At 47.5% G+C, this 27,237-nt stretch overlaps 1 protein-coding gene across 1 annotated transcript in view; it reads right to left on the bottom strand.

Moving 5' to 3' along the window:
• The window catches only part of OPHN1 (oligophrenin 1), a 61,544-nt gene that overhangs the window by 5,298 nt on the left and 29,009 nt on the right, over nucleotides 1-27,237 (bottom strand). Inside the window, exons 5-19 of the mRNA XM_009880684.1 lie at nucleotides 22,556-22,657; nucleotides 21,416-21,526; nucleotides 20,579-20,683; nucleotides 19,453-19,582; nucleotides 17,990-18,090; nucleotides 15,751-15,842; nucleotides 15,540-15,618; nucleotides 14,235-14,268; nucleotides 12,357-12,419; nucleotides 11,623-11,697; nucleotides 9,441-9,525; nucleotides 9,021-9,079; nucleotides 7,413-7,518; nucleotides 5,505-5,664; nucleotides 1,382-1,529 (exon numbers count right to left, since the gene is read on the bottom strand). Of these exons, the coding sequence (XP_009878986.1) occupies nucleotides 1,382-1,529; nucleotides 5,505-5,664; nucleotides 7,413-7,518; nucleotides 9,021-9,079; nucleotides 9,441-9,525; nucleotides 11,623-11,697; nucleotides 12,357-12,419; nucleotides 14,235-14,268; nucleotides 15,540-15,618; nucleotides 15,751-15,842; nucleotides 17,990-18,090; nucleotides 19,453-19,582; nucleotides 20,579-20,683; nucleotides 21,416-21,526; nucleotides 22,556-22,657 (1,450 nt within the window). The remainder of the gene's footprint in view (nucleotides 1-1,381; nucleotides 1,530-5,504; nucleotides 5,665-7,412; nucleotides 7,519-9,020; nucleotides 9,080-9,440; nucleotides 9,526-11,622; nucleotides 11,698-12,356; nucleotides 12,420-14,234; nucleotides 14,269-15,539; nucleotides 15,619-15,750; nucleotides 15,843-17,989; nucleotides 18,091-19,452; nucleotides 19,583-20,578; nucleotides 20,684-21,415; nucleotides 21,527-22,555; nucleotides 22,658-27,237) is intronic.

Here is a 27,237-nt window from a genome sequence, read left to right as displayed (position 1 = left end):
CGCCGACGCCGCTGCTGCCGTTGGGGGTCTGGCCGTGCCGGTCTGCTGCAGAGCCAAGGGGACAGACAGCCGTCGGGTTAGGATGCAGCATGGAGACATCGCAGTCTCTGCCCCGCGGCAGCATCGCAGTCTCTGCCCCACAGCAGCGCAGAACTCTGCTCAGCGCTGCACAGCTCCTGCGGTACCGAGGGACAAGCACGCTTGTGGCATGCGGTGGGGGATCGACAGACCCTCACCCTGAGCAAAACACAAAGAGCGAGTGGCTCACGCAAACTCTGAGGAATAAAGAAAACTGAAACAATGCTGAATATCACAGAATATACCTATGGGCTTCTTTTAAATTTCCAGTGCTCTTGCTCATGAGAAGTTTTGTACCACGCTTTTGTGTCCCTCCAAAAATAATTTGTCGCATCCCTCTTGCTGTGCTCGAGACCCAGGCACAGGATGCAGAAGCACTGCTATGAAACTGATTGCACCCTGCAGCCTTGGGGCAGTCAAACGCTAATGCTTCTGCTCCCGGTTCAAAGAAACATTTAAATGCAAGGCCATCTAAAACTACATAAGCAGTCTTGTGATTTTAAAGAGCAATTTGAATCAATCATGTTTTAGCAGTGCCAAAAAGTACACTTGTAGTATTAAGCCTAAAATATCATCAAAGCTCTGAAAACTGTAACAGAGAAAAAGACTTCTCATCTCTTTTGGTGATGATGTGATCTAAGACACAGCTTGCAATGAGAATTAGAGCAAATTGGGTGCAGAGAGAAACATGATTTTAAATGGATGTGCCCTTCGACATGATAATAAGGGCCTTAACATTTCCTTACAAATAAATGAATTTAACAGCAGAGTTGTACTTGGTCTAGAAAATACTGTCACTGGGCCCTGAAAAAGTGCTTCAATGTTCTTGCTCTGGATGTAAAATCGCCAGCGGCTGAGCCAGCCCTGCAGACCCTCTTGGGACTGATGTGCTCTGGCAGGACAAGCCTCCAGCAGCATGCAGCCACCCCAGCCCAGGCACACGCGCTCCCATCCCACCAACTCTGCTCCTCAGTTTTATTTCCATCACTTTGTATTTTTGCCTCTGAAGCTGCAAAACCTTTCCACTGGGCTTCTCATATGCAAGAACCAGTCTTAGTTTAGCTAAACTGCAAGTAACAGAAAAAAGAAATCCCCTCGGAGTTTGAGTTGTGAGATGATGCAACTTATGTGTGAGTATTTTTTTGCTCTCCTTTCCCACCGAATAACAGAACTCACTGCCTGCTGTGTTCACGGCCTGGAAAATGCAATCCTGCTATTGTTATCTCCATTGCTCCTGGAAAGCTGTTAAAAGGAACAGGAGAGGTATGAAGCAGGTAAGGCATCAGTGAACAGCTGGACTGACCTCCAGTTTCTTCCACAGAAGCACCGAAGAAGACAGGTCTTTCCCTCAGAGGACGTTTGGAAATGGTGATGGGTTTGTGCCGCCGGGCAGCCACCCTGGGAGGAGGCACCGGGGGGGCGGTGGTGTCTTCTGGGGGGCCGGAGTAGATCTGTAAAGGCAGACATGTTTAGATGACCCTCCCATCCCACCAGGTTGAACAACACCCTCAGAGGCTCGCCTCGTAAACCTCGTGTCATTAAAAGGCACCTCACCTCGCAGCAGAGTGTGGCGTTAGGAGGTTGAGCCACACCAGGAGCGCAGACCCAGCTCCTGCACGGCAAGTGGCCACCCGCTGCCTTTTCCAAGGGCTGCCCTGCTCCTCTCTGCTCTCCAGCAGGCACAGAAGCCATCCGTGGCCCGAGACACCTCTGACTGACCCAGAAGGGTTGGAAAAGCCAGGGCTGCCCCAAAATACCCCGACCAGCCGCAGCTCATGAGAGCCTGGCAGGGCCCTTGCAGCCCTGCAACCCCCAGCTCCTCCAGCCTCTCCGGAGAGGGACAGCACGGTGCCCACCAGCCGCTCTGAAGGGTCGGCAGCACTCAGGAAAGCCCCGGCTGCCAGGGCTAGAGAGGGGCTGGAGCTGGGCTGATGCTTTAGTTTTGGTTCTACAACCGCGTCCTGCCATGAGCTCTCCTACAGACAGGCTGTCTGCTCCACACCTTGCACACCTACTGCAGCAACCGCAGTGCTAAACTAATTAACGCAGCAAAATCACAAATACAGACATAATGTGTAGAAGCAAATTATCCTGGAGCAGATGAAGGAAGCTTTGAAGCTGACAGTTTCTGAGAAATATCAAGTTTTCCACACCAGCGAGGTGATACAATCGACAGAAAGCACCCGAACAAACTACCACATTGTTCTAGATTTAACGCTAAAAACCCCTCCAGCTCTTGGTTTACAATGAAGGGTGTGGCACTGAAATTATCTTGGATGAAATATTGGCATAAAAACAATGCTGCTAAAGAGTTTTATCTCCTTTTCTCACTGGTCATATGGCACCTATTTGGTTTGGTTTAATTTAGAGGTTCTTATTTATGTCAATGCTTTTTTTTTGAGTGCTGAAAATAATTAAGCTTCTGGGCAGCCTCCTGACGATCTGAAACACCATATTAAGGACCAAAACCAACTGCTTTTGTGTTTTTCCCATGGATATGAATTGAATTTATATCATGCTTTACTGTGGACGGAGCGGCATGGGCTGCCGAGACCCGAGGCTGCGCTGCCCGTCCTGGGAGAACGTGGAGCTGGTCCCTTGCCAGCTGTTGGCAGGAGACAGCTCAAGCCCAGAGGAAGGCAGCCGGTGCCAGACCCACCAACGAGCAGGGTCACCAGTCCCTCGGTGCAAGCTTTGTTATGGAAGAACAATTTTATCGTGTCACCCAGAAAATTTTTTAAATGAAGAAATTAACATTCTGATTTGATTAAGTGCGCCATTTTTGTAATTTAAACCATACATATGTTCTTTCTTCTCCCAGCCAAAGAGCAGGACTGGGAAATCAAGATGGGGGATGAGAGAGAAAAACACCCCCCAACTTTAACCTTCTTGATCCCAAAGATCTCCGGCTTTGCTCCTGACATACTCTGCCCCACTCTGCATGAAGGGATGAGAACACGCTCTGCAGCTGCCCGTGCGGCTCTCTTGGGGTATTTAGGGCAAAGACCCCGATCTGGTCACTTCAGCTGCTTTTCTTTCCCCGTTCGGTGACATGGCGTGGCTGCTGATGCTTAATGCCAACAGGGGCTCTGCCCTTTTGCAGGGGCAGTATATTTTCTCCACTCCGAAATACGAAGTCCAGTGCATTCCCCCTACCCGGATTCAGAGGAATTTGCTGTGCCATTAACAGCTCTTGATTTAAAAGCAGCAGCTCATGTATAGTTAAAATAGCAAAGGTTTACCTGTAGCAGGGCAATTTTTTGGAAACATCAACCTCACTCCTATATATTGACAAGTGTTCAATACTGTTTTTTTAAAGAAAAAAATGTTAAGTTCCCCATGGATGCTTATACAGGTACCACAAAATGCTGTTTTCATGAGGTATTTTTCAACATCTGAAACCCATTGCTAAAACGCACTGTAAACTACTCTTTTTAAGCTGTGGTGCAGCCTCTGCTTGGCTTCTGCCTTCTAAATGAAAATCCAAGTTAAACAACTTGAAGGTACAAAGATATTGACAGACCCTCATATTTAGAAGGTTTGTACAGTGAAGAAGGTGTTTCCAGAGCAATCAACTTATTTAATTTAACCATGGCACTGAAATATAAGCTGTGGAAACAGTAATTATCCACAAAGTCTTCATGAATAGTTACTTTGTCCTTAGAATCTTCATATTGCACTATATAAACCATAGGTCTCTCTTCCTCCAGACTCATTTAGAATGTTTGCTCATGTGTGAGCTGAAGACACTTTCAGCACTGACGCTGAACTTACAAGCTCAATCTAATAAATGTTACTAACTTAACCTTATTGCTGAAGAAATGAAAAGCAAGCAAAGAGATGTCTGCCTTAATTAAAGATGTAATTCCAGCTCTTAGAGGTGGCAGTGTAAATTGTGTGTTGACTCAGTCTGCACCATAGGCTCTACAGGAGGGGAGGAGAGAGGCTCACTTCCAGAGCAAGTTGTGTGAGGATCCCAACGCACAAACGATTCACTGTTTTGCTGTGGGAACTTATTAAAAGCTTTCGTAGAGACCTACAAAGCAACTGGCATGTGATTTTCATGAGCTTCTTGTGTGGATACTCAAAAGTCTCTCTGAGCTCTTTCATCTCGTTTCTCTGGTTCCAGTCCTTGGCACCATAACTGGCTCCCACGCCACTCATCTGGTCCCCGTTTGGTTGCTCTCACTCCACATCCACTTTTGCAAGAATCTTGGTCTTTCAGCTTCGGCCTCCTCTTCCTTTCCCCAAAACAGAGCTTCACTTCTGCATACGTGCTGTTCTGTGTGCTGGGAGTGCTACCCCATCTTCCTCACAACAAACAACATCCTTTAAAGGATGGCTTCAAACCTTCCCTACCTCTAAGACATCAGAGATTGTTTGGACACTCTGTGATGTAAAGTATTATGAAAAGCTGAAGGACCAAACTCCCTCCTTTGAACCGAGCGCTGTTACTAGGAAAGCAATCTGGTCCTTGGTATGCTGATCTGAACGCAAATGCTGCTCAAGTTTTTAAGTGTTAACATACAGCTCTATCATCCTCCAGCCACCCTGAAAACCGCAAGCCATTATATCAGATATCACGCGGAGAAAGTGCTAATACAGAAGACACTGGAATATTCTGCTTTCCATCAGGAGACAAATTGCCACTTGACAAAAGGCTGTTCTCTACGTGTGAACCTTCAGCACCCACCACAGCAGACTAATCCAGACTGTGCATTTAGGTCATGCTTTCAGACAAAAAATATTCAGCAAGGTCCCATGAAAGGGAAATGCTGCTGGAACCTCGCTAGGGCGCACTGCCCCGTGCAGAGCACTGCCCCAACACAACAGGCACCGGCCGCTTGCCAGAGTCTGCTCTGACACCTCCACTCCAGGCAGCGGCTCCCCTCCCCAGACCTGCCCACGCCATCCCTAACCTGGATCTAAACAAATCATATGGACAGCTGAATTATTTTCATCGACCCTCCAATATTTGTCTGCTTTGGGTTTTTTCCCTGTATTAAAAGTTGTATAGTGTCTCATCTTGGACTGTGCCCATTGAAATCAGTTATGCTCTGGTCTAGCTTCTGCCTTCAGCAAAGGAAAGCGTAAAGTCCTGTAATGTCCAGGCATAAAATAATGGTGGTGTTTTGGTTTTTTTTTTCCAAAAAGATTCCTCTTATTTAAAAAGAAATCAAAAATCCCTTGACTCACGGTTTCCTTTGGAACTAGCTCAAGGCAGCAGTGAGGAACAAATCTGCTACACTTTTTGTTTCCTTCTGAGGCATTTCAGAACAGTATATTATATAAAAAAATCCCAGCCCCTAGGGAGACTCCAGAAAAAGGAGTCAGAGCTCTACGTTGTTGCCACAGCAACAGTTTGCACGAACATGATGGAGCAGCCAGAAGCTGCGTGGAGGTGCTCCTGGGGCTGCCACCTGTACCTTCCCAAAGTGCTCGATGAGGATCTCGACTACTATGTTTTGGAACTTGATGTTCATCATCGCTGCCACAGTGTCCTCCTGTGCTCGCATGAGCGTAGGTCCAAATATCACCCCCATGTTAGACGGTGACATCAGATTCTCTCGGCTGTGCTCGCATATGCTGCAGAGAGGAAGGAAAGAAGGAATAGGGTTTGGTTCGGTTTGGTGTTATTTTTTTTTCAAACGGATCTTATTCCAAGCAATAAAAAAGGACGCAGTAAGAATCAGTCATTCAATTTTCTTCATTTTGTTTCAGCAGAATTTGTTTCCCAATGCTACCAGAGATAAAGCATGTCTCTCGCTATGACATGCACGTTTGGCTAGGACAACTGTCTGGGAGAGCAACATGCTGACAGCATTTTTGTTTGATCCCTTCCCACTCCTAGCTCCTCTTTTAACTCTGCAATCAAAAGTCATCTGCGCAACACATACACAAAAGGAATCATTTACATTGAAATATCCTATTTCTCTAGCACTGACTTTTGGCTTTAATTTTTCCTCTCTCTGAAGGAGGAGGACTGAATGTAGGGAGCACACTGGAGGGTTTCAATAAATCTCTACACAGCATCTTCCTTCAGAAAGAACCACCGTTTTCACAGAACAGGGCTCACTTCAAGCAGCAGCCTTCAAACTCTGGAGGAACACGCAAGCCTGCGGAGCAGCACCAGTTGATGACTGAAGTATTAACCACCTAGGTGGGCACTACCCATTGCCAGAAGTGGACCAGAGGAGAGAGACTCTGATGCTGACATGTAATGAATTCTGGGTTTGCCCTGTAGCTCTGGTGTTAAAGAGGTTTCTGTCAGCATGAAGGGGAGAGGGAACAGAATTTAAGCGTAAACACTAAGGAATAAACAGAATGACCACAAGTACGGCGTTAGCTTAATTGGACTGCACACCAAACACACTCAGCTCTGCCACTTCTGCAGAAAGGTTTCTCAAAACCACACAAACATGTGCATGGAAGGCTGGAAGCGGATGGTACGCAGGATCCCCCAAGCAGCCCTTCTCGCCCCAAAGAGGGGCATGGCACCAAAGGCCAAGCACGCACCTTCGAGTGTTAGAGTGTGACGCTCTCAGACCAGCCCTGCTTATTTCTGAAACAGCCCAGTTTTGAAAATGTCTTCTGTCATACAAAAGCCATTCCTTCTGCAAGCCTTGGTCGTTCCTAACCCACAAACAGGTTGCTCCCTTGCTTTTGAGCTTCAGCATGGCTCATCATAAGCCTCTCTCCCTGCTGCACTCCTGCTCCTCCCTGGGGTGGAGAGGGCAGAGCTTCCACACTGAGCCTTTGCATTTGATGTGACAAGGAGGCAGGAAAATACCCATTTCCCAATGCTGGTGCCATTACCATCAAGTAACAGACTTTTTCAGTGGCAGAAGCATGTGGAAGCAGTGCTGCTCAGTGCCACCAAGCATCCAACATGCCTGTACGAGAGCAGAGACTGACAAGCTCAAGCCTTCGTGCTGCTCTAAGGGCTCAGGACATTGAAACCATAGAGCTGGAGATAAAGCCAAAGCATGCTTCACATTCAGCCCATGGGCACAGGTCCTACAGCCAAACCCCAGACATAACATTCTTGTTAACTGGAGTGAGAGGTGACAATTTACAACTCTGCTGTCAGCGGGTATTTTCATTTTACAATTATTTCCTGCTTGTAAGAAAGGGGATGAAAGTGGCAATTAGAAAGAGAAGCATCACTTAATGCAGTGGGTAGCAAGGATAATCATACCATTTGTGCAGTCCAAACGTAAATTCCTAGGGGGACTGTGGTGGATACAATTTTGCAAACCTGCCACAAAAAAAGACTTGTTCGGCTAATTCCATTATTCCTCTTACTTTGGCTTTAGAGAAAAATGTCTGCTTACTTGACAAGGTGTTGTATGAGGAGCTCTAACATTTCTCTGTTCTTGTCAGGTAGTTTATAGACCAGAGCGTGAATGGCTCCCAGCCTGTAATCCAGGTTCTCAGATTCTGGAAAGAAATACCACAATGCCCACCACTTTCAAAGTAAATACATAAGAGAAAGATAAAGCCAAAGAATATGTGCTCCTTCTGCAACATAGGGTTGGCTGGCCAAACCCGGCAATGGGAAGCAGGAGGAAAGTGAGATTACATAGCAACCGGGTAATCATTGTGAGAAACAAAATGAAGTGGAAAGAGGGAGAAATGAAGCTTGACAGGGAGCTCAGGGTTGCGCTCTGCCTCTGAGCACAGCTGGGGAAACAGGCTGGGTACGGCAGGGTACTCCCCTGCGCACCCTCGCCCCGCACACCAGCACACCTGGGGAACACACGGCCTCTCTGCCGGGTATCTGATCAGCCCAGACAGCTGTAACAGTGAACAACGAGGTAAAATGTCCTGCAGGGAAAAAAATGGGAGTCCCTGACCCACAGAGGTCACCCTCAGAAGCATAAATAATCAAGAAACAATAAAATACTCGGCGTGAAAAGAATAGTGTGGCATCTTGGTAGCTGGGAAGCTTAATGGTGCAAGTTTCTGAGGGAGGGTAGGGAAGGGATTGTGGTTTTGCACATACCCAGCCATCATTGGTTTAACCAGTTCTGAAACTAATAAATCTTGGGTTTGAGCATGATCAGTAGGTGGTGGAAAATTTTCCTTGCCAAGTAAGAACAAGTGTTATTAATTCTCTAGAGGTCCAAACTGAGGAGAGCCGGGCACTTTCCTACCCCCCTGTTGACTTCAAGGAGGCATGGTGATGGAAAGGATGCTTTAAGCCAAAATGTTTCTGAGTGTGCCATAAATTTCCAAATGCCAGTACTCTCACACTGAAGGAGATGACCAACTCCCTCTAGTCTCCATCTCAGCACGCTTGCTCTCAGCACGCTCTGAGGATGAAGCCAGTTTAGAATAATTATGGCTTATTTGAAATGGCCATAAGAACAGGACAGTCGAGGACTGGCTGGTTTAGCACAGGCCATGCCCTGTCAGTACACCCATGTTACTTGGCTAATTTCCATTAATACTGGCTGTGGCTCAGTCCCAAGAACGGCAGCAGAAAAATGTCCTTCACGTACTGACAGACACTTGGGATTCAACATCCCAGGACAAATTTCACTACCTAAAGGAAGCACCTATCTATCTGTGTGGCAACAGCACATCCCGTTCCCTCAAAGGTTTTAAAATAAAAACATTGATACTATTGAGAAACAATTTTTCTGGGACAGTTGTGCTGACTTCAGGTTAGTTGACATCCCCTGGCTCTCCAGACCCTCCAAGAGCATGAAACTGTTAGAAGGAAGAGCACTGCAACAGCAAAGGAAAGAAGGGAAGAAATACCACCACCTCCCTTGAACAATTAAGCACTCAAAAGAGAGGGTCACTCCTCTTTCTACAGGGGGAAGTGGCTGGACACCCTGGTTTTGGGCTGGCAGAGCTCTGTCAAGTGATTTTGATGTGCACTGGCTGGGGAGGGAAGGGCTAGGGACCGTCGGCAGGGCAGCAGTGGGACTTACTGGCAGCCAGGACCAACTCTTTGTGGAGCTTGTAGGTCATGACGGGCTCAGACAGGTTCCTGCAATAACCAGAAAGAAAACTGAGCTCTGGCAGGGCACCGTGACCCACTCACAACTGATCTCGAAGGACCAACGGGCAAATCTGCTTGCCCTCCAGTACCACCGGTTCCCGCTGGCATCTCCCCTCTAGACGGTATTATTTAAACAGCTTTCCGCAGGGGATGCAGGGTTTCTACAAGAAGCATATTTCTCAAAAAATAAGACAAAATTAAAAAATCCATTTCTCTTCCCAAAGACTTTGTCACTTCTTTGCCCTTTTCAACAGCCAGATGTTAACATCTGGCAGTTCACTCCACTTTTTGGCTGGATCAGCCCCAAGCTTCTTTGCCCTCTCGGGACAGATGTGACCTGCAGTGATACCTGAGATAAAACTTCAGTGAGCTCGTAATCGTCTTGATGTCCCAATCACCGCTTTGGAGATCCACATCCCCTGGACATTTTGGATCTGGAGGAAGAACAAAATGGCTTTAAAATAAGGTCCATTTTGAGGTTGTTAATAAACAGCACTCTCTCAGGGAGAGTATGCTCTTGAGACAAATGGAGCTACAGCAGCACGTGAAGAAGGAAGCTGCTGATTCTCACGGTTGGGAAAAGCTGAACAACAATACCAGCGTCTGTCTTTTGGAAAGGCTGAGGAGCAGTGCTAACTAGGGACAAAGGCAGAAGCAGAAGGAAACATTTAAGCAGTGGTGAAAAGTTAGCAAGTGCATATTCTCTACAGTTTATTTTTTCCCAGCACAGCCAAGACTGGCAAAACTGACATGTTTCAACAGATCCAAGACAAGCTTTCTGATATCCAAAGTAATCTCAGTGTCCAGCTCCAATCCCTCCTTCGCAGCTACTCCCCTGAAGGCTGTTCTGGAAACTTTCCTTCTCACTGCACGGAGAGGAGGGAGCTCAGAGGAGGAGGCACAGCAGCATGGAAGTACACATTGCTCCTGCCTACCATCACCAACCAACCACATCATTTCTGTGGTACGATGAAGTAAAGGATGTGGTTGGAGCATGGGGGCCATCTGCACTAAAGAAATAAACTGCATGCTTTATTTAAAAAAGAGAAATAGGACTAGAGACCAAAGTAAAAAATATCTATCTCCTTAGTGAAGTTCAGGATGAAATCCTTCTGCAGCAGTTATTTCTGTGGTGTTGGACTTTCCATCGTGAGTTTGTACACAGTGGGGTGGCAAGTGGTCAACCAGACCAATGCATATAAATAAAATGAAAAGCCACTCACTGGTGGGGTTCAGATGAGAAAACCACAGAGCTACTCACAAGGGGGGTGAGGATTGAGAAGCAATAAAAACTTAGGCTAAGTGATTAGTCACCAGGCAAGTGTAACTGTATAGCTGTCTGCAGTTGTGGTTTCATGGGAATTGGGTACAGCTATACGTCAACACAAACCAGCCATTTTAATAAACAACAACAATAGTAAAAGCAATAGTAAACAATTGTAAAAAACAATAGTAAAAGCCTTTGAAAACTACATTAATATCAGATGTCTGTGCAGGGAGCTGGAGCGAGCCCAAGGCACACAGGTATCAATGGAAACACGCTTTCTGCCCTGTGCCCCAGCTGCTCAGGCAGGGATGGCGAGGACAGCTTGGCCTGTGGATGTGTGGGAGATGGACCCTCGGGGCTCACCTAAAGGGGCTCACAGCCTTCCCTGGCCCATGTGTGCCATGGGACAGAGGCACGATGGGCTCAGCCAGGTCCCAGTTTGGCAATGCCTGTCTGGGTATGGAGCAATGCCGCTGAGCCCCACAACCTCCTGCACGAAGTTTAACTGTTTCTTATATAAAGACTACCCACCAATTTACATGCTTGTATGAAATACAAGATTCAGTGCACAGAAAGGCTTACAGCAGAAATGCATGTATCGACTTATTAACGTACACATTGCATACAGTGAGGTAGCCCAGCCCTTCCAGATGGAAACATTAAACTAGGGTAACAGCCCCGCTATGGAGGCCACCTTCCCAGTATAGCTCTCCATGATACCCCACTGAGGAAAAGGGTCCCTCTGAGCTTGTCTGTGGGGGTTGGTTTAGGAGATGGCCGTGCTGGAGCCGAGGGACAAGGCATGAACAGCATCGGCGGGGGGAATTCCCCGGCGGCAGTGCAGGAGGGGCTGCTGGCAGTGGAGGAAAGGGCGAAGGCTCATCTCTCCTTGGCCGATGTCCCACACCCTGGGCCTGCTGCAAGAACATGTCTCCAGCACGTGACTCCAAAATGCCTGAATATTTTTAGCACATGATGGGAGAAGGCTTGTCCCCACTGCTCCAGGGTCGCTGCCTCGCTTTCTCTCACTGCTGCTCACTTAAAATGCAGGTTGCACCACCAACGGATAAACGCAGTTTAAAGGGAGAGGCACTAGAGCGGGTTGCCGAAAAAAGCCCAGAAGAGAAGGGGAAGGTGTGCCTTGGAGGGGCCACAGGGGCCAAACCCCACACTTGACATCTCTCACTGAAACCTAATCCTCTCTGTCGCTCTTGAACCATACAAAAACAGGACAATCTAGTTGCACGGAATAATTAATTCTTACCAAAAAAGGCATTCAGCAACTTCTGCACCTGAATATTACTGCCAACAGTCCGGTAGACGCCCTCTGTAGTAATCCCTAAGCAGGAGAAAGCCAAAGCGTGTTAGTCAGGGGTCTTCTCCAGCTGGTGGGAAGTCCAAAAGCCCCATCTAGTGGAACCCTTCTCCCAGCTGGCGGGTGCTGGCTCCGCAGAAACGCTTCTGCTGGTCACATCCCCCAAAGGCTCTGCAATAGACACCAGCCACCTTTCCCTGTGGCAGCTGGGGGATCCAGCTGTTCTGGAGTGATTTATCTTCGCCTGATAGCCCACGCTGGCGATGTACACGGGTACAGGCTGTGTGTTTCATGAAAGTGCAGACTATCACCCACCAGCCTGCTTCTGTCTGGTGCTTTTAACAAACTAGGTCTGAATAACCCTGTACCCCAGTTAACCCCTGCCTGCCCCTCCAGTACAGACAGACTTCCAGAGCTGTTCCCCTTCTACCCAACAATGAGTTTTCTCAGAGCCAAAGATGAGAAACCGATGGATGAAAACAGCATAAAGGTGGAAATTCATTCCTAACTGAATCTGCTATAACAACATTGCAAACCGTGCAGGATTTCTACACGTGTTTTTCAGTTAAAAGTCAAAGTCTCGCTTCATTGACTAACAACTGCAGAAAATACAATATAATTCAAGGCCAACAGAAGCACCGCCAGGACAGCGGCATCTCCTGATGCCAATGCGAGCACCTTACCTTTTGTTTCCACTGCGTTGATGCACTTCCGTACAAACTTGAAGCCGACCTCGTTCAGCTCCACTGTTTCAAACGAGAGAAGCAGGGTTAGCTACCTGAGCACCAGCATGCGACTCCCCGTGGAAAACTACTGGGAAAGCCCCATAACCCAAACCCTGCCAAGCACACAAAGCTGCAGTGCCCCAGCGCACAGCCGGATTCACACATGCGTCTGCATCGTGTACATCCCTCCATGAAAACACAGGCATTCCTTAAATCCTGACAAGGAATTATTAGTTCCATATGTTCACTATTTTTCCTCTAATTTATTTTGGGTTACAGCATTGCTCCCTACCCCCTCTCTGTCTTAAATAACAAAGGCGTAAATCAGAGTCCCACCACATGTGAATTTGTGTCTGATAAGGAGTTGATTAATCATTTCCAGAGCACTGCAAAAACTGCAGTTAAAGCTCTTCCACATCATAGGATCATGTAATTTCTGCTTATCTGCTTGACTAGATTAAAAAGCAAAAACAATACAGCTTGATATGCTGAGTAAAGAAGAACACAGGTTTTTTGTTCCGGCCAATTAATCACAGACTATCTCTGTGCCTGTTTTGCAGGCATCACGAAGCAGGTAGAAAGTCAGGATTTTTTTCTATACACATATTTCAACTACTGTAATCACACTATTACTTTTGCTAGTTTTTCCGGGATATCTGGAAGGATTGTCCAAGTTATAATGTGAAATATCTTTCTGTTCAGTGCAAACGTTTATATTGAATTTCTCCTAAATGATCATGCTGTTGTTGGTTTGGAATTTTGGGGGTTTGGGTTATTTGGGGAGAGTGGAGGTATTTTATTTTTTTTTAAATCTTTTTAACGTAAACCAACATTTTACTGGAAAAAACAGCCACAGGACACATCTGGACCAACTCCAGTCACAGCACAGGCCATGTTGACGAATCCTATGAAATCACTGTATTTTCAGCAAGTTGTTTATAACAATTCTCTCTTCTCGAAGCAACAGAGATGAAAAGCTCAGACGCATCTTAGCTCTAACATAGGAGTTAAGACACCCTTAAGCGCAGACCCACTCGGTACTTGATACTGAGTGGTATGATATGATTTGAAGTCTTTCTAGCTGTAATCTATTAAAAATAGAGTGTATTTACTTTTGTGAGGCACTGAGTCACATTCTTTCCAGGCGTGCAATGCAAACACAGACAAACCACAGGTTTCATGCTTATGCCTCTGATAATGCTACCTCTACGTTCATTGAAGTCAGCTAATTAAAGTGCTGATAAAAGGAAGCTCTAACAAATAGAATGCAAGTTTTCACCCAGCTAACGAAGCCCCAGAGTCTACCCCGGCAGCACGCTCAACCGCTGCAGTAACGCTCTGTAAAAGGGGAAAGGGAAAGGGGCAGCAGTGTGCCCCCGGGGCCGCAGGGGCGGCGAGCAGTGTACACCCTGCTTGCGAAAGGGGAGACACGGGACAAGGTGGTGGGATGGGAGCTCCAGGGAACTAAACACCACCTCTTATTTTCCTATTGTAATCTTTGCTAAGGGAAATGCCTTCAGAATCTCTCACTGATCTTTTTTCCCCTCTGTTATTTTGGGGTTTAGAGGTACAAATTGAACTCCGCATCCCGGTAGTTCTGGCTAAATAAAAACTGCATATTGCAATCGATAACTTTTACCGTTTGCAAATTTCTTATCTGGCCTCAATATCAGACAGTGTGATGAAAAGGAAAGAAGTTACACTGCTGCCACGGAGGGAATACACAGCCTATTCAGCAGAAATCGAGGACGAGTGTATCTATCTGCAAGGAAATACACTGCCCAGACCTCCGGACAGCTTTGACAGCTCAGAAGAACAGCAAAAGAAATGACTCACTTTCTTCCTGTTTCGTGATGGGACTGTGGTAGATCTGAAAAAGGGGAGGGAATGGAAGAGGAAGAAACAAAAACATGATGCAATGTGATTTGATATTTTTTTCAGCAGAAAATGCAGCACCCCATAAATCACCCAAAGCCAACCCCAAACAGTAAGACAATCTCCCAAAGAAATGTCATTTTATAAGTAAGCAAGATACCATTATCTACACAATAAATGAGATTTTGCTGACTTTCTACATTTCACTGGAGCATCTCTAGGAAACAGGTCTCCCAAAAACCAAAAGGAAACTTTGTCCTTTAGGTGCCCTGTAAAAATGGCATCTGGACATTCTGGCACATAGGGGTTGTGTGTTGGTTTGGTTTTTTTTTTTTCTTTATTTGAATGCTTTTAAAAATTCAAGTGCCAACATATTCCTTCATCCCATACAAAAATACATGCTGTATTTTTTTATTAATAATAAACAGCAGGTGCCATCCTTTATACCTAATAACACGTGATGCAAACCGAGTGAGCCCTATCCGCTAAGGGACTGGCTGCCCAGCAGAAGCACGCTGACCCTCCACACTATCCCATGGCCTTTTCTGTTTAAACGAGAAGGAGAATTGTGCTGCAGAGGGTGCCCATGTCCCATCTCCCTGCTCCCATGTCCCATCTCTGCATCAGTGGCCACACAGCCCTGAGCTAACCTGTCCAGCAAGTGGACAACCCTCTTCACCGAGCCCACTGAGGGAAAGGCAGCTCTCCAAAGGCAAGGGGAGCTGCCAGAAATGGGTTTTCCTGCACTGCACATCGTGCTGTCCATTTACAAGACATTTGGTAAAGTGCAGGAGACTGTGCTTTGCTCAGACCGAAGGAAGGAAACAGCAGCAGGCACAGAAAGGCAGGGGAACGCTGGTGCAGGGTGGCCACTCCCACCGGCCAGACTTCCCAAATGCTGCTCAGAGCAGGGACAGACAAAAAAAAAAATCACCTCTGGCAGTTTGGAGAGTGAGTTGTGAACAACAGAAATATCGAGCGTTCCAGACCCAGTATGGCCACAGTCCTTGGGCAGTATGGCACAACTAGGGAACATACCAGAGCTTTAAAGGGGGAACAACAAAACCCCCATTGCAAGCTGTGCTGCAAGCAGAACAGCACGAAATCCTATTTGGGCTGAACTGATGCACTGAATAAGCGACAGCAGCGAAGTGACAGCTGTAACACCGAGCCTGCTTGTGTCGCTGCTCTTCCCCAAGACCTGCCGGCAGAGGACACTGCTCAGCAGCACATTCACGGCTGTGCAGCAGCTCCCTCAACACCTACCGGCTCCTTCCCTTCCCTGGCTTCCATCCACAGCCGTCGATTGGCTTCCGAGAGTGCTTGCAGTGTGATGGTCCCAGACCTGAGCAGAGTTCATCCAGGGACAGGCAGGAAAATGAAGCAAAAGTTATTTCTAATAAACAGCAAAGAGCTATTTCATCCAGGTTTACAGGGTTTATCTGTTTGGAGGCCATTTGAATACTAAGCATCTCACCTTTCATTAGTTTCAATGTCAAAACAAAACCTTTTGTCTATAGAGTCTGTCTTTCTCCTTACACAGGACTTCAGTGTCAGGTCTAAGGTGCCCTAGGAGAGAAAATGAAAGCCAAGGTTAGAGGAAGGAAGCATGGGAGAAGATTTTGGCTTCCTCAGCACCCTTAGGCTGCAGCCCAGCACGGCACTGCCCGTAGAAGACCAGGCGGGTTCCCCACCAATCTGATGGCTTTGGTACCAGGAGCACAGCGGGTCATTCCTACCATCAACAAAGACGGAGATCAAAGGCTTTGTGAGCCAGGCTTCCCCTCCTCAGCCACAGAATGTTCTAGACTTCATGGCACTACCCTGCAAACAAGTGCTAAATATCTCAGCAACAAGCAATATGGCTCCACAGAGCAGGAACACCGCTATAAACAAACCTCATGAGGCAGTTGCTTGGTCTTTCAGGCCAGGACCATGCTTAGCTGTCATCTGACACAGTTGGGTCCTAATATTTATCGGGGCTAATCAGTGCTACCAATGATCCACAGCATTCATGGTCCAAACAGCTTAACAGAAAATACTTTGCAGAAAAGGAACGTTAACTGATCAAATCTAGAGTAGGTGCACTCTGAAGAGAAGCGGCACTGCAGGGCTGTGCTCTGGCCCTTTGCATTCATGCCCCCACACTCTGCAGCAGGGTCATTTTGTAATCTGATCATCAGATCTCCACATAGTTGTAGGAACTCCGAAGAGACACTCAGGAGACCTTACAGCCAACTGGACCCTAGGGTTGAGCGTGCAAACCTGGAACGTGTTCATCACCCTGACCGTCATCACCACCGCATCTGCAAGACCTCTGGCAGAAGCAAATCAAGCAGATCCAGGAGAGCCTGGTGGCAAGGACTGCCTCCTCCAAGATTACATCCAGCTTACACGCCGTGAGGATAATCTCCTGGCTGCATTTTGTGTGTATGCTGGTCGGTTGGGGTTTTCAAGACCACTCCTTGTAATCATGGCATTTGAAGCTGTGTGGGCAGCTGCAGCCCGAAGATGCCGACTACGAGACTGCGAGAGTTTGGGAAGGGGACTAATTTACACTTTTACAAGCCCCTACCATGCATTAATTGGCCTTACTAGACATGTTTACGGCATAGAGGACAATAGATCTCTCCAGTCAATGTTTTGGACATTTCTTTGCCAAGGTCTCTGCCAAGGGCTTCCAAAAAATACATTTTGTTTTACTGCTGCAGTGTGCAGAGGGCTGCCAAAGAACAGACCATGAGATCACAAACTGGAGAACAGCACGCCTGACTGGGAAGTCCCCGGGGGACGTCGCTCCATGGCAGAGGAGGGCGGGTGGACTCAGCTGGACACAGTTGCTGTACTTTGAGCCACAGTCCGTCATCCACACCCGCATCCTACCCCTCCTCTGTCACCCCAAGGAACTGCAGGGAACTCCCAGACACATCGCTCGTGGGTAAAAACCAAAGCATTTTGTGAAAGAATCAGTTCCCCAAATCGTTGCCTTATTGCAGTTTCGATCTGCAACTGCTGCCCTCTCCTCCTCTCCTAACACCAGTACCACTCACACATAACCAATTCTGAAAACAGAAATCAAAATCACAAACTAGAGACTGTGCAAACATGCAAAGGCAGAGAAATACTGCTTTTGGAAGCACTCATCTAATAACTCAAGCAATTCAGGTACTCGCAATCAGTGCCAGAGGCCTACGTGCAAACCAGACTGCAGGTTTACCACCCATTTGCATGGATAAATACCAAATTAGCTTGTCTAGCAAGGCAGAAATTTCACACTAGACCAAACTTGCAAGTCACCACTGCCCGAGTAACGCTCACATTACACAAACCCGCGTTTCTGCTGCCAAACCCTGCAGGACTTTGGGTCGTTCGGGAGAGAGGGAGGTGAAACTTTTCTTCACAGAGGCGCTTTCTTCAGGTTGTACCAAACCACCCTCCTGTGCAACCAGGCAGGGAGGGGACACGAAGCCCACCCATCTGCTCTGTGGCCGGGAGCCCTTCCACAGCCGCAGCATTGGGACCAGCCCACTGTCAGCATGTCTTGAGGACCGGCCCTGCCAGGCGACTGCTCCCGGCAGCGGGGCTGGCCTCTGCTGCCCTGGACATGGCATCTGTACATCTGTTTGCTTAAGGAAAGAGATGATGTGGGCGGATTGAAGGTGAGACCTGATGCCTGCGTCAATGTTTGCAGTCATCCCTCCAAGAAACCAACTCACTTGCTTAGCCCCAGGCTTCTGATCCATGGGCGTCATCCGCAAGGTTTTTGCCTCTTTTTCATACTGGCAGTAATATTTCACCCAGGAGATGCCCAGTGCCCCTGCAGAAACACACAGGAAACTGGAGTTAGAGATGGTGCCGGAGTTAGAGTTGGACACAGCTGGCAGGGTATGGCCAGCATTTCCCGCATGTCCACGCTTCTCTGGGGACAGACACCGCTGGCCCCGCAGGGACACCTCCCTTGCCAGCATCTCCACTGGCAAGAGCCAGGAGGAGGAGGAGAGGGGAAGAGGAGCGTGGGGTGGCAGCCGCCTCCAGTGCCCTCCCAAAACGCTGCTGGTGAAAGGGCGTTTGTGGGACTCTGGTTGCGAGCCAAGCTGGTTTGGCCAAGTCCAGCCAAGACCTACACTGGCAGGATCCTACGTGTCTTGAATGCTTGTTTCACACAGACACCACTATTTTTTCCTGTTGATGAAAACTTGGCAGTAAAGACAACAGCATCTTTAAAACACTCTAAAATACCTACTTATATCACACTGGATTTATTGTCACTTTTCTTTGTTGTCTTACCTGAACCCCTTTACATAAAATACTTCAACTGATAATTTTTCTGTAATTTTTTCTGAAGTTGCAGTGTCAGGAGGAACAACTCTCTTCACACTCAATTTATAGGGGAAACATAAATAGAGGCAGCAAACACTCATTGGCATGCAGGAACATGCAAAATTTGTTTGTAGTCTAAAATTACTGTCTATGTGTTTTCTTTTAAAAGTAGGATAAACATACATACAAATATATGTATAAATACATTTGTATATACAATCCAAAAATTAACTGCTCACAAAGTTGTCTGTAGACTCAGAGGCCACAGCTCTGCGTAGAGGCTTTTGTCCCCTGAGTGTTCATGCTTGCGTGGCCATGGAAAGCTACAGTAAGTATTTGTAAAAGACTGAATTTGGTTTGATTTGATCCCATGCAGAATCACAACAAGTTCCACTCTCAGCAGCTCAACTCTCCTTGCTGGTTAACACTTCAGCTGTGCTCAGATGCCCTCAGAGCCACTGTGAGAGGGAAGCTGGGCAGGACACCAGATTCATTCTGATAAAATGCAGCCAAGGTGCGATCTGCCAGAGCTCTGGTCTCTCCAGCACTACAACAGAGTAATAAATCTCATCTAATTTGAGCGCAGGGCAATTAGCTCCTTGCTTACATGGCTCACATAACCCGGGGAAAGCTCTGTGCCCCCACTGAGAAAGCTGGCAGCTAAAGCTGCCGGTGATTCCCCGGGCACCCCATGCACTGGCAGGCGGCGCTGCCCTGCACAGCACAGCCCACAGTGATGCTGTGGCTAAAGCTGGCTTAGCCATGGGAGCCGAGCGTAGCCCACGCAGCGGGGCTATGAGCCGGGCAGCCCAGGCTTACATGTTCTTTAAGGTATTCAGGTGCATATCAAAGCCATTACATTTCTCCTGAGTGTACAGATAGCCCTCAATGGTCGGCTGCCCAGGTAGCTTGCAGGTTAGGGGGGCTTCCTTCATCCTCTTCTTCAAGTCTTCCAGCTCCTCTCGCGTGCTGGAAAAATGATTCCTTGTCTGTTTAGAGAAAACAAAAAGAAGCACATTTGAACACGAGCAAAGAGCAAGCTTCAGGTATTCCTGGTCAAATTTTAGGTGCTCTGGCAGAAATGAATTGGTCCCCCAGGTACAAAATGTGGAAGCCGCTCCACAAGCTCACATGAAAACTCCAGCTAAAAGAATGACTGGACTCCTAAAGATGATTGAAGAGACAAGGTTTAACGTAGCGTACATGGCAATGCTGTTGAGGAGTCATAACAGGGAGGACACTTGTTCTTTCAATAATAGAAACTTGGCACATTTTAAGGCTAGGTGGAGCAGAAGGAAGCACCTGAACTCCTCTTCACACCACTGTTTAGGTAACAGGTGTATTCTCCTACAAAACTAGGGCGTTGATTCCTCAAAAGATCATGCTACACTGCTTGGCATGAAATAATTTTTCAAGAGTCACATCAACACAGGGTACAAAATCAAGGCATTTTTATGGAACGCCACTTAGACCAATTAATGAGCCAGCGGCAATCTCAACTTGGCACAGATTTATGGCTGTTGTTCCATGGGAATGAGGGCCAGCCATGAAAGACTCAGGACAAAAGAAACAGGACACGGATATTTTAGCCCATGAGCATACTTAGCCAGCAGAGGAGCTTACCAAAGCATGTAGTAAGCCAATACCGTTAAGATCAAGATTGGAGGCTTTTTTAGAAGACGTGTACAATTTTGATCTCATGAAATTGGAAGAAATTCTCAGGCTTGTTTATGCACAAAGTTAAATGATACAATTGCAATATCCCCTTCTAGAAAGAACAAAACACTATAATAGCACCTGCAGACTCTTGTGTAGGAGACGAGAAAATACACATGAACTGTGAAGGAAATAACTATCTGCACCTCCCACAATGTAAACATGGACAGCCTGTTTTGTATGGAAAAGCCTTGCCACCAGAGGCGTTTAAATACAAATGAGAATAGAAGTCACATGCAAAAAAATACTTCAGCTGGGCAGGAACTCACATTCTGCAGGCTGAGCTGAAGCTGCTGTTTATAAGGGAGGAAATCCTGCGTGAGCTCAACTGTCAGGTTGTTGTATGTAAAGAGGCTGTGGAGAAAAGCCAGTACCTGCAAAGGAGCAAAAGGACACAGATTAAACTTCTCTTCTATATTCGTAATCAGAGGAAAGACAGACAGGAAGTGGGGTTTCAGAAATTACATATATAAATTTATTTTTTTTCTTACAACTTTGGAGTGATGCAAATCTTAGTATGACTTATCCACCACAATGTCCCTAAAGCCCAGGTCTACCACCCACACATCTGTCTTAATAAAACACACCCGAAATGAAAGACCCTGCTGGGATACCAAGAGTAGGTCTGCAGATTCCTTGTCCATGAGACCTACACGATCCCACGCTCAACGGCATCTGGTGCCAGGGCAGAGCCACCGGCCCAGGGCAGGCTCCCTGTACACAGCCACGAGCTGTAATACTGCAGCCAGTGCCGTGACAGGTAAGCGGACCAGATAACAACTCTCTCCCTCTGAACACAGCTAACATTTACCAAACACAACATGCCCAAGATAATTCATAACAAGATCTGTAGCTACCTAGAGCATCTAGCCTGTTCCACCAGACTGACTTACAGACGAGAAAGTCTGTGGCTTCACAGCACTCCAGCAAACACCACTGAGGCTGTTAAGCCGCAGCAATCCAAGTGTGCAAGGTTAACTCCTGCTCCATCACAAGACTCCCCAGGACCGAATCCAACCTGGTAAGTCATTCTTTCCTGTGACTGTTAGCAAGTCAGCATATCTGAACATCAAACAACAAGGCCTGAAAGAAAAGGAAGCTCCTACCGGTTCAACAATACTGAATTTCTTGCTTTCTTGTACTTCCTGGATCTGGTACACATACTCAAGGGAGGACTCAAAGAAATTGTGTCTCTCTTTGTCAACCTGAAGGTCAGCCTGAAAGAAAGAGGGAGAGGTGAAAAAAATAAACACTTCACATCTAGCTTGACAATATTTGACTAGCATTTGCCTGTCAGCCCACAATAGCTTTGTCCTCACTTAAGGAAAAGCCTGCCAAAAGTGTCCCGTCCAAGTTCTGAACACTGCACAGAACCAGAAGACTGGAACATTGACTGCTCTTCTAAGATCTGCCCTTTTCTAGCTCCCTTTCATTTATGGATCTAGAACCCCACTCCCCTCTGCAAGTATAAGGCTTTCCCAAAGCATATTTGTTATTTTAGCCTAAGCTGCTTCTCTACCCACTGCCCTGCACTGGCGAGGACAAGGCCGCTGTCACGATCCTCTCGCCTGACTCCAGCTGCGACCTGAAACCAGCAATTCCAGAGCTGCAGAACCAGGTAGACCAGCGTGGTATGCCATGTTACTGCAGCTTCCACAAATTTTGCCTTGCAAAGATGCTTGTAGGTTGATCTGATTACTGGTTTGACAGACCTGATTCGATCCGACTACTCCTATGTGGGCTGGAACAGCTGGGGCTTTCCTTTCTTGTTCCAACATGTTTGGTGGCAGCATCAGCTCGAAGGAGCACCATCCCTCCTCCGCCTGCTACTCACTGCCACCATGGGCCTGCTGCCACAACTACCCCTGCAAACACCAGGAGCTAGGCAGGAAACTAGGCTGGCAAAAATAATAATAACCAGTTATTTTTCAGCCAGGTCAGTTCCCCAAGCCAGTTCAAAGGGTGGCCAATCCCCAGCTGTGCCGGTATAACTGGTCACTGCCCTGTACTACACAGGTAAGAACAAGAGATGACAATGCATAAAGGCACTATTGCTGCTTGGCACTTTATGCCAAACTACCACCTCGATATCCCCAGTCTCATCCATGTGAATAGGCTTTAGGTAGATTTAATTGCTTATCAGTTTCAACTGGTTACTGAAGAGGATGATTTTCTTCCCTTTTTTAAGATCTAGAGCAGCTGGTGGTGTTGATTCTGGACCCAGTCAAAGAAAACTCCATACACACCTCCTGTAATTGGGATTCCTTCTTTTTGGAAGACAAATGCAAATGGCGATCCAGCATAGAATAAAACTTCTCACCATCCTTCTCAAACTTTTTCTTTCTTTCCTGTAGATGCAAGAGTTGAAGCAGAACCAGTTATTGGTGTTTGCCAGATAAGAACATGCAAAAATGCCAAGATCTTTTCTGCAATTCAGTATTCCCATGGAAATTTCTGTTCGACCCACCAGAACAGCAGGCCACTTTGCATTTGCTCTGCTTTCACAGTCTGTTGCTTACACTGGATTTAGTTACCCCTCAAAACCAAGCTCTGGCAGTACTTGGTGGCACAGACACTTGAAGTATTTTATCATGTCAGCATTGTGGGAAAAGCGCCACCGATGAGGTATTGTTCCACTCTCAATCTCTTCAGTGTTGAGTAAACTTGAGACATACGAAAACGTATTCACCATTTGCTAATATGCCGTTCAGATGATTCAGAAACAACCAGGCAAATACTTTAATGACAAAGACATGTATGGGATAAGAAAAGATTTGTTGGGAGTTTGGCCATATTCTGCTTTGAAGCTTTTATAATGTGTTTCTGAAAATCATAGGATAGTTTGGCTTGGAAGGGACCTTTAAAGGCCATCTAGTCCAACTCCCCTGCAATAAGCAGGGACATCTTCAACTAGATCAGACTGCTCAGAGTCCCCTCCAACCTGACCTGGAATGTTTCCAGGGATGGGGCATCCACCACCTCTCTCAGCAACCTGTTCCAGTGTTTCATCACCCTCATTGTAAAAAATTTCTTCCTTATATCTAGTCTAAATCTACCCTTTTTTAGTTTAAAGCAATTTTCCTTGTCCTATCACAACAGGCCCTGCTAAAAAGTTTGTCCCCATCTTTCTTATAAGCCCCCTTTAAGTACTGAAAGGCTGCAATAAGGTCTCCCCAGAGCATTCTCTTCTCCAGGCTGAACAACCCCGTCTCTCTCAGCCTGTCCTCATAGGAGAGGTGCTCCAGTCCTCTGATCATCTTCATGGCCCTCCTCTGGACTCGCTCCAGCAGGTCCATGTCCTTCTTATGCTGGGGGCTCCAGAGCTGGATGCAGTACTCCAGGCGGGGGCTCACGAGAGCGGAGTAGAGGGGCAGAATCACCTCCCTCGACCTGCTGGCCACGCTTCTTTTGACGCAGTCCAGGACACAGTTGGTCTGCTGGGCTGTTCGCACACATTGCCAAGTCATGTCCAGCTTTTCCTCCACCAGTACCCGCAAGTCCTTCTTGGCAGGGCTGCTCTCAATCCCTTCATCCCCCAGCCTGGACTGATATTGCAGGTTGCCCCGACCCAGGTGCAGGACCCTGCACTTGGCCTTGTTGAACCTCATGGTGTTCACACAGGCCCACTTTTTGAGCCCATCCAGGTCCCTCTGGATGGCATCTCGTCCCATGTGGCTATTCTTCAGAGACAGCTCTTCACACTCTATCCATTTCTTGATGTAGAGGGCAACCCCTCTGCCCCTCCTTCCTCGCCTGTCCACTCTGAACAGCCTGTAGCTATCAATAACTGCACTCCAGTCACAGGATTCATCCCACCAAGTTTCAGTAATGGTAACTAGGTTGTAGCTGTCTAGCAGCACGGTAGCTTCCAACTCCTCCTGTTTGTTGCCCATGCTGTGTGCATTGATGTAGAGGCACTTCAGCTGGGCTGTCGGTCATGTCACCTTCTTAGAGGAACACACCTTAATTCCTCTGAGATATTTCACTGGTGTTTCCCTCTTGGCTCCTAATACCTCAGGAGCCCCTGGGTCATGTCTGTAAGACTTCAAGTGTGCTGCAGTGTAGCCAGCGTGTCTCAAAGCAAAAGGCTGAGGGCCCTTGCTAGCACCCCATCCCTCTAACCTTGGCATGTCGTCCCACAGCTTGAGACGGGCAAGCCTGATATTATCCCCCATCCCCTCCAAGCCTAGTTTAAAGCTCTGCCACTGGGCCCCACTAGCTTGTGAGCAAAGACCCTCTTACCCCTTTAAGAAAGGTGAATCCTATCTGACGCCAGCAAGCCTGGTGCTGTGTAGGCCATCTCATGGCTTACACAAATATCAGAAGGAAAACAGAAGACAAGAAGGGTGATACATGGGAGGAAAGTCATCGTCTCTTTATTAACAGTGGTGGAAAGAGAGATCACAAACCTTGCAGTCAAAGCTTACACGTTTTACTGTGTAGTGCCCAGACCAAATACAGCCCCAGGGAACAGTGCCTCAAACACAGCTGTTTTACAATACACAATGAGAAAATTTCACCTCTTGGAGGTCCCTTACAGATGGGCTGGTTCTTACTGACCTATTGTACATCTCAAACAGTACCACAGACATGCAAACATGAAGTGTGGACTGATTTGTTGAGAAAAAAAGACTCTTAAGGAACCACTAACAAAAAGAATTGTTTGCACTGGCAAACCTGAAAGGGGAAACGTCTAGAAACAGCGCAAAAGGAGACATTTGAGAATGAAACCCAGAGAGAACACAGGGAGGAGCTGAGCTGAGGACCAGGCTGTTGGCTTATGAAACCACAGAAGACTGGCAATCAAGAAACAACCATGAGTAGAAGCCAGGTTGACAAATACCCACATGAGATGATAACTGAGCCATCAGTGATTGCTGAGAGGCAGTTAAATTGCTAAAATAAGGAAATTCCAGCCTGGCAGCAGCCTCAATTCCACGTCCAAGTAGCTGAGGACTAATGTATACATACTACAGGGTATGTATATGATACCCAAATCCTCTGTCTAGCTTTTGAAAGCTCAAGGAAGTGGAAAGCAGAGTTAGGAAATCCCAACCTCCTGTGGAATTAGTGGTATCTTTCAACAATTACCTCCTAAAATACCTGAAATCCTGTTCTCTTGCCCCTATTCAGAAGTTCATGACTAAGCCAACACACACCAATGCCACCACGAAACAGAGCAGATGGACTGTGCCAGACTGGTGGATATTAGTTACTTTCCTCATGAATTCAGTAATGACTGCAAAGTTTGAAGCTGCATTTCCTAAATAAAGTCCTTTCTCTTTCTTTAGTCAGTTCTCCTGCCATGAAGTTTTGCTTCCCCATTCCACTTGCATGGACTATTCAGTCTGTCTAACAGGATGTCCTACACAGCAGATGCCTGGGGGCTCCCAAAACCAGTACTTTGGCTCAGCACGGTTAGCCCCTGTGCTTTCTTCTCAGCCCCTTACTTATGGCAGCTACTGCTGTATTCCCTCTGGAAGAAGAAAGGTCATTGTCTGGTGGGCACTCACAGGGAGACACTCGTATGTTGTTTACTGGAGCACGTGAAGCTTGCACAGCTCCACACATTACCCATTGTGGGTAGCATCTGTTAGAGAAGGGCAAAGGCACTCACATTCAACAGCTCCTGGCGATAGCCATCTCGGCCTTTGCTGGAGGAGCAGATTGCCACCAGCACCCAGGCTCGTGTCGGAGAACTCCTGAGAAGCACCTCAAAGCAGGGACAAGTGTTACTGCCGACTGCCTTCCTACAAAAAGGATTTCTGACCCCACACGAAGAGTCCCGTTTCTCTAATCCTTGCACAAAAGCACAATTACTATGGAAAAATGCTGTAATGCTTGCAGAGGCACCAACTCAAATATCCCCACGTATATTTAACTGTCTGGAGTAGGGCAGGCTTAGACCAGCAAACCTTTTTACCCCAGTAATTACACCTACTGCCCTACAGAGACCCTGTAATCACAAGACTCCTGAAGAGAAGTATATCTTCTGGTACCATCCTCTGCAATATCAGGGATACTGTAACTCTGCATTAGCAAATTCATGCCTCAGAATAAAAAGAGATCTAGGCATCAAATCCAGAGGAGCAGAGAGTCCTCCGAGAGCGAAACCTAATTTAAGCAGCGCTGCAGCTGCGGAGCCGATGCCAGGAAGGACTGTCAAAACAAAACACCACCCTCGTGACTAACAACACCCTTGATAAGTAAATCCAAACCCTGAGAAGCAAAAGTGTTTGTGAAGCAGCGATTACCGTGTCTGTAAGGTCACACTTCTGGCTTGTCTGTCTGTGCCGTTAGATGCCATGTCTAACGCCGCTGGGGACCTACACTTGTTTTCATTTCTGTAACGAGGAGTCACCAATCCCCAAGGCCACAGAAGTGCAGTAAAACACAGCTGCATAGAGAGCACCAGCAGCTGATGCGGCGCTGCGGGTCGCAGCTCACACCTCTCCTGCTGCCGGCTTCTTGCATCTCAGAGAGGATGGCTGTGCCAGCAGCAGGTCCCGAAATACCTCAGTGATGGAAAGCTAGCTCTGAGCCCAACCAGCTCTTGGGGATAGCTCAGCTATCCCCACGGAGGTGGCATGCAGAGGTGGTCTCTCAGCACAGCGAGGGATGGTGCCAGCCCCGCTCCGTCCCACAGGTGAGGGGGGACCCACAGGTGAGCAGCTGAAGGCGCAGCAGGAGAGGGGCTGAAGCACGCTCCAGCACTCAAGACACCGCTCCAGGCGTCCTCTCCTGCCTCTCAAGGCCAGCAAGAAGCACACGTAGGGTGACTCACCCGTCCCCACCCTGGTGGAGTGTCCACGAGGGATGTCAGTCGTGCTCCAGCCCAGAGCAGGGACCAACTTCTCCACACTCGGCCATCCGCTCTCCGGCTGGGCGGCTGCTGGTCTGCCCCAGGAGCTGTGGGGGGGGGCGGGGC

The sequence above is a fragment of the Charadrius vociferus genome, unplaced genomic scaffold (assembly GCF_000708025.1).
Source record: "Charadrius vociferus isolate BGI_N301 unplaced genomic scaffold, ASM70802v2 scaffold473, whole genome shotgun sequence".
Lineage (NCBI taxonomy): Eukaryota > Metazoa > Chordata > Aves > Charadriiformes > Charadriidae > Charadrius > Charadrius vociferus.
The sequence above is the reverse complement of the archived record's forward strand: the minus strand, read 5'-3'. Positions and strand labels throughout refer to the sequence as shown.